Genomic DNA, 6,278 nt, shown 5'->3' with positions numbered 1-6,278 from the left:
GGGGGAGCCCCTGCCTGAGCACCACCTCGCAGATGAGCAGCGTGTCCATGGCCAGCGGGAGCGTGAAGATGACCAGCTTCGCGGAGAGGAAGCTCCTGAGGCTCAACAGCTGCGAGACCAGGTCCAGCACCAGCAGCTCCCAGAAGACCACGCCAGATGCGTCGGAGAGCTGCCCGGCCCCCCTGACCACGTGGAGGCAGAAGCGGGAGCAGAGCCCCGGCAGGCACGGCAAAGATCCCGCCAGCCTGCTGGCCTCTGAGCTGGCGCAGCTGCACATGCAGCTGGAGGAGAAGCGCAGGGCCATCGAGGCGCAGAAGAAGAAGATGGAGGCCCTGTCAGCCCGGCAGCGCCTGCAGCTGGGGAAGGCGGCCTTCCTGCATGTGGTGAAGAAGGGCAGGGCTGACGGGGCCGCGCAGCCTCTTAGGCCGGAGCACCTCCCAAAGGAGTACGCACAGCACAACGGAGAGGGCTTTGGGGAGGGGGTTCTCAAGACCGGGGAGCTCCTTGTGAAGGATGAGCAGCGAGCGGGCCTCCTGAGCGAGCCTCGGGACATGGACAAGGAGAGCCTGGCCGTCCTGCACCTGCACAAGCCGCGCGACCCCGCCCTCGAGGTGGAGAGGGGCAGAGCGCTGCTGGAGGACGGCGCGGGCGAGGCCGACGTGCGCGAGTGCGACCTCTCCATCGAGAAGCTCAGCGAGACCATCAGCACGCTGCAGCAGGCCATCCTGAAGATCTCGCAGCAGCAGGAGCAGCTGCTCATGGCGTCCCCGGGCGCGCCTGCCCCTGCGTCTCGGAACAGCCCCCAGGACCAGAAAGGGAAGGCGACCGTTCACTTGGTCGAGCCGCTCTCCCCGACTGCAGGGCCAGGCCAGCGCAAGCCCCCGCGCCTGGGCCAGGGCCGCAATTCCCGCTCAGGAAGGCCGGCTGAGCTGAAGGTCCCCAAAGACAGGCAGCAGGGCTCCTCCCGAAGTAAGACCCCGACCCCCAGTGTGGAGACCCTGCCACCCTCGCGGCCTCTCCCCCTGGGGGGCCACCCTCGGACGCCCTCGGACCCAGGCTGGGAGAGCCCCGCGGCCCCTGGCGGGGAGCCTCCTGAGAAGACCCTTCTGGACAGCTGCAGACTGCATGATGAGAGCAACCAGCGGACCCCCGCACCAGCCCCCGGCAGGGACACGAACGTCCTGGCGGAGCAGAGGGGCTCCAGGGATGCGCCAGAGACCCGAGGGAAGGAGGCGGGGCTGGGCCGTGCGCAGGCGCCTGCGGAGGAGCCACTGCGGGGCAAGGCCGGCCTCATCGAGGTCGACCTCTCGGGCCTGCGGGCGCCCGACGAGGACGGGGAGACCGCTGCCCCCGACGGCTCGGCAGAGCTCGTCAACGACGGTGACCAGAAGCCCGGGGTTGGCTTCTTCTTCAAGGTAAGCAGCAGTGGCCTGGCCACTCAGGCGCGGCTTCACCGTGACCGAGGGTGTCCAGAGCCACCTAGAGCAGAGCAGGCATCCGCACTTCCCCTTCCCGCGAGACCGTCGCCCGAGCCGTGTGCCAGGAGCCCTTTCTGTGCACCCTGGCGCTGAGGCTTGAGCCGTTTTCCAGCATCGCAGACCATCTGGTTTTTGATGTTTTCCAACCGTTCGAAAAGAGTCGGCCAGCAGGTGGCGTGATGGTTAAGACGCTGGATTCCCATGTGGAACTGGAACCATGGTTTAAGTCCCAGTGGTTTAAAACTCAGAACAGATTGGGAACCAGTAGTTAACGTAATGGCTATGTCGCTGGACTCCCACGTAATCGACTGCGGGTCGAGACCCAGACCCGGTGGCTTAAAACTCACGCCGGGCGCGTGTGCGTGCGTACCCAAGATCCCAAGAGGAGAATGGAGAAGGGATTGCGGCGTGACCATCCCCCCTGGGTGGTGATTTCTCGCTTTTGTCTCTATGTCTCTCTCTGTCTGTCTGGCGAGCGCACGTGCCCTATAGCAAAAATCTCTCAAAAAAAAAAAAAAAAAAAAAACTCAGAACAGATAGATAAATAAATGTTTTTTAAAAATTAACCATTTCTCCCAGAGCCCCCTCTGCAAGATCTGGTGTTGGCCAGACTGGGCCCACAGCCAACACTTGGCTTGCCAACCCTGTGTACAGAAAGTCTGAGCAGGTAGAGAGACCCTAAAGGCGTGTTTTTAAAGTTTCTGCCTTCCGTGGGTGAGAGAGGCAGCATCGAATGAGGTCTGGCCCTACTTGGCCCTGCATGGGGCAGCGTGTGCCCTGAGCCTGCCCCGTGGGCGGGTGGGCGTGCAGGGTCGCGGTGCACCTCTGCAGTACCCTCTAGCCCCCACTGGACGCCATTTCTCTCTGTTCCCTCTCGTAACTTATTAGGAGAGAACAGGAGGCGGGGAACTTCCTTCCTCCCTGCCTTTCCTGGTGGTGGTTCTGAAGGTGGGCGGTGCCATATAGAGCCATCCGTTACTCCAAAGACGCATGCCGAATTTGGCGTTTGTAGTTTTAAAATGTAAGCAAATTGTAAGTCAGCTTTGGTCTTCACTTGCATTTTGGAAACATGTAGCTTTTAAGCAAACTTAATTCGGAATGAGGAATTGGAAAAGTCGGCCAACTACGGGCCCTCTCCCATTTCAAGTCGCCACAGGAGTGCGCTTGGGTCCTGGAGAAACACGGGGTGGGGCACGCCCCAGCGGGCAAGGTCATGTCGCAGCCCCCCCTTCTCCATCCTGTCAGGGTTCGGGTTACACATGTCTGATATGTTTTTTAAGCTTCTGGGATTGGGCTTAGAACTGCGCAGTTGACCACATGCACTCTGGCCCCCTTAAACACCAGGCTACAGGGCTGGCCCTGGGAAGGCCTTTTTTTTTCAAGAGGGATTTTTGCTATAGGGCGTGTGTGTTTGCTGGAAACAGAGAGACAGAGACAGAAAGGGAGAAATCACCCCCGGTGGGTCGCCACGCCGCAGTCCCTTCTCCTCCGTTCTCCTCTCAGGATCTTGGGCACACACGCATACACACACACTGTGAGTTTTATGTTGCTGGGCCTGGGATTTGAACCTCAGTCGACTACGTGAGAGCCCAGCGACGTAACCATTGCGCCATCTTCTGGGGCCTAGGAAGGCCTTTTAATGGTTACTTGTCCAACTGTATTTCAGAGCCTATGGAGAGAGGCTCATTCATCAGTTTTGGGGAAGACTAGAAGGCCAGCAGGTGGCAGGTAGATCCCACGTGACCTTCTGCACATGACAGGCTCATGGCCATGAGTTTCTGAAATCCCAGGAGGAGAAGGGGGATAGGGAGTAGTCACGTAGCCACCCCGGGTGGTCGCCCCTCCCTCTCCTAACACAGCACGTGCGCCCTGTGGCAGAGTCCAGCGAGGAAGAGAGTAGAACGAAGCATCTCTGTGCGTCCACACTCAAAGGCCAGAGCCGCCATGCGGGTGCCGGCTGTGCAGGAGGGGGGGGGCCGTCACCTGTGTGCGTCCGTCTTGTAGGACGAGCAGAAAGCCGAAGATGAGCTGGCCAAGAAGCGGGCCGCCTTCCTCTTGAAGCAGCAGCGCAAGGCCGAGGAGGCGCGCATGCGCAAGCAGCAACTGGAGGCGGAGGTGGAGCTCAAGCGCGACGAGGCACGGTGAGCCTCTGCCCCACACGCGCCTTTCTGGTGCCGCCTCGCTGCCACGTCTCTGGTGCCCACAGCGGCCCTCTGTACCACTGCCCTCGGGAGGCCACGCAGGGCTCAGCACACGGGAACAGCCCCTGCGTTTGCACAGCGACTGGGGCCGAGGTCACTGGCGTGCGGCAGGGGAAGCACATCCCCAAGGGAGGCTACTAACACAACTCGACTCTGGGCCCGCCCTTTGCCCACGGTGTCCAGCTCTGGACCCCGACCCTCGCAGTCCAGGGACCAGTAGGAGAAGCCAGGATCAAGCGCGGGTCAAGCGCGGCAACTCGCAGCCCCTCCCACGCGCTGTCCCTCTGACGGGGCCGGGACGTGCCTCCCTGCAGGCGCAAAGCGGAGGAAGACCGGGTGCGCAAGGAGGAGGAGAAGGCACGGCGTGAGTTCATCAAGCAGGAGTACCTGCGCCGGAAGCAGCAGCAGGTGCTGGAGGAGCAGGGGCTCGGCAAGCCCAAGCCCAAGCCCAGGAAGCCGCGGCCCAAGTCCGTGCACCGGGAGGAGTCGTGCGGCGGTGACTCAGGAGCCAAGGCGGCCACCCGTAAGTGGCAGCTGCTGGCACCTCGGCCCTTCGTGCTCTGCCCTCTCTGACTGTGGGCGCTGCGGGGCCCGGGCAGGGCAGGGGTGCAGCCATGCTGGTCTGCACGGCCGAGTCAGGCTCGTGCTGAGCCAGCCCTGCACACCGCACCCGCTTCTTGTCTCTGGCAGCTGACAACCTGAGTCGGACCCAGTCGGGCTCCAGCCTGTCCTTGGCCTCGGCCACAACCACCGAGCCAGAGAGCGTCCACTCAGGGGGCACGCCTTCCCAGCGGTAAGAGGCCCACCACATCGCCTGGACCTCACGGGGCACTCGGGCCTTCCTCAGGGCCAGCCGGGCGTGACTTGGCAACAGCGGTTTCCTGCCCCCTTCCTCCCATCGCCCATGCCCCACGCATGTACACATGCAGTGCGGTTTCGGGGAGCGAATGCTCGTGAGTGTGGACGCCACCTAGTGTCCTTGTCCCGTTGTCCTTGTGGCCCCAGCCCAGGCCGTGGTGCAGGCCATCGCACCTGGTGGGCTTGGCCTCCATGTCCCGAGTGTGCCCTCTGGGGTCTCGTGGCCGCCTCTCTCCTGGGCTCCCCTCACCCGCCTGAGGTTCTGCGCTTGGGCTGAGTGAGGCATGAGGGCACCGTGCCTGATGGTGCTGTGTTCACGGGGCTTTGCAGTGCCCGGCTGTGGTGTCCAGGCCGGTGGCTGTGCCCTCACCTCACTCCTGCACAGGCTGGGCATCCCCACCCACATACCCCTTTGCTCTTGTGTGGACCCTGCGTGGCTGTGCTTGGTCCTGGGGCCAGGGCCCTGAGGAAGCAGCTGTGCTGCCATGTGGGCATGTGGGGGTGTGGGGAGAGCGGGCTGTGGGGTGCCCTCCTCACCCTCTGCCTGCTTGTCTGCAGAGTCGAGTCGATGGAGGCCTTGCCTGTCCTGAGCCGCAACCCCAGCAGGAGCACAGACCGCGACTGGGAAACTGCGTCGGCAGCATCTTCGCTGGCCTCGGTGGCCGAGTACACAGGTGGCTGCTGTGTCCTTAGGGTTGGAGTGCACGCGGGCGACGCTGTTCACTGTCCGCTTCCGGTGCGGGTCTGTGAGGCGTTTTCCTAGCAGCATTTTCGTGGTGGAAAGTGGTCTCTGTGGCATGTGCCGTGGGCTGCCTGGCCCCCAGCCTAGCTCGGCCACCATGCACCTGCCGAGTGGCAGTGTTGCTCCTGGCCGCCCGCAGGGTGGGCGTGGCGGGGGCGTGCCCTGGGCTCCTTGGACCTCAGACTTGTTGGCAGGAGTATTTCCTGTTATCATTTCACAATGAGGGAGCTGAAATTATTAGAAAGATACTGAGTTATTACTTTCTTTAGCATTTTGTTTGTAATTAACTCAGGGTACATGCGCTTGCATAGAGAGATCGATCCCCCAGTGGGCATGGCCACGTTGCAGTCCCTTCCCCCTCTCCCCTTGTCATACTCTGAGCACGCATGGGCATCCATGTGTTTTCCAGGCCTCGGGGACCAGGACTCAGACTCTGGATCCAGCTCCCTGACGCCATGCTGGAGGCCCCAGCCCCATCCCCTCAGTGTCTGCTATGTGTGTGTGTGTTTTAATTTTTTTAAAGGGATTTTTGCTATAGGGCGTGAGCACTTGACAGAAACAGAAAGTGAGAAGCCCCATCCCCCACCCCCGGGGGCACACTGCAGTCCCTTCTGGAATTTTCTGTACATGTGCACAGCCACCCGGCGTGAGTTTTAAGCTTGGGCGTGGGACTCGAATCCCAGTTGACTACATGGGAGTCCCGCTGGCAACCATGGTGCCACTTGCTGGTCCCTCTGCTTTGTTTAACCAGTTGATAAGTGGACATTGCGTCACTGGACTAGGAGGTGGCTTTTACCCTTACAGGCAAAGATCTAGACAACGGCAGTTCAGCCCGCCTGTGGCTCAGCCCGGATGGCAGGACTGTCCCTGTGGGTGCCACACCTCAGACACTGACTTGGTCTCTGCTGGCTCCGTAGGTCCGAAGCTCTTCAAGGAGCCCAGCAGCAAATCCAACAAGCCGATCATCCACAACGCAATAGCCCACTGTTGCCTGGCCGG

General features: G+C 61.7%; 1 protein-coding gene across 1 annotated transcript in view; it reads left to right on the top strand.

Moving 5' to 3' along the window:
- The window catches only part of CAMSAP1 (calmodulin regulated spectrin associated protein 1), a gene marked incomplete at its 5' end in the record, with an annotated part of 37,714 nt that overhangs the window by 27,463 nt on the left and 3,973 nt on the right, over positions 1 to 6,278 (top strand). The window contains 6 exon segments of the mRNA XM_027766289.1: positions 8 to 1,415; positions 3,483 to 3,619; positions 3,994 to 4,202; positions 4,370 to 4,472; positions 5,096 to 5,211; positions 6,197 to 6,278. Coding sequence (XP_027622090.1) covers positions 8 to 1,415; positions 3,483 to 3,619; positions 3,994 to 4,202; positions 4,370 to 4,472; positions 5,096 to 5,211; positions 6,197 to 6,278 — 2,055 coding nt within the window.

Source organism: Tupaia chinensis, unplaced genomic scaffold, assembly GCF_000334495.1.
Source record: "Tupaia chinensis unplaced genomic scaffold, TupChi_1.0 Scaffold142100_1, whole genome shotgun sequence".
NCBI classification, from domain to species: Eukaryota; Metazoa; Chordata; class Mammalia; order Scandentia; family Tupaiidae; genus Tupaia; species Tupaia belangeri.
This window is presented reverse-complemented; position numbering and strand designations above follow the sequence as displayed.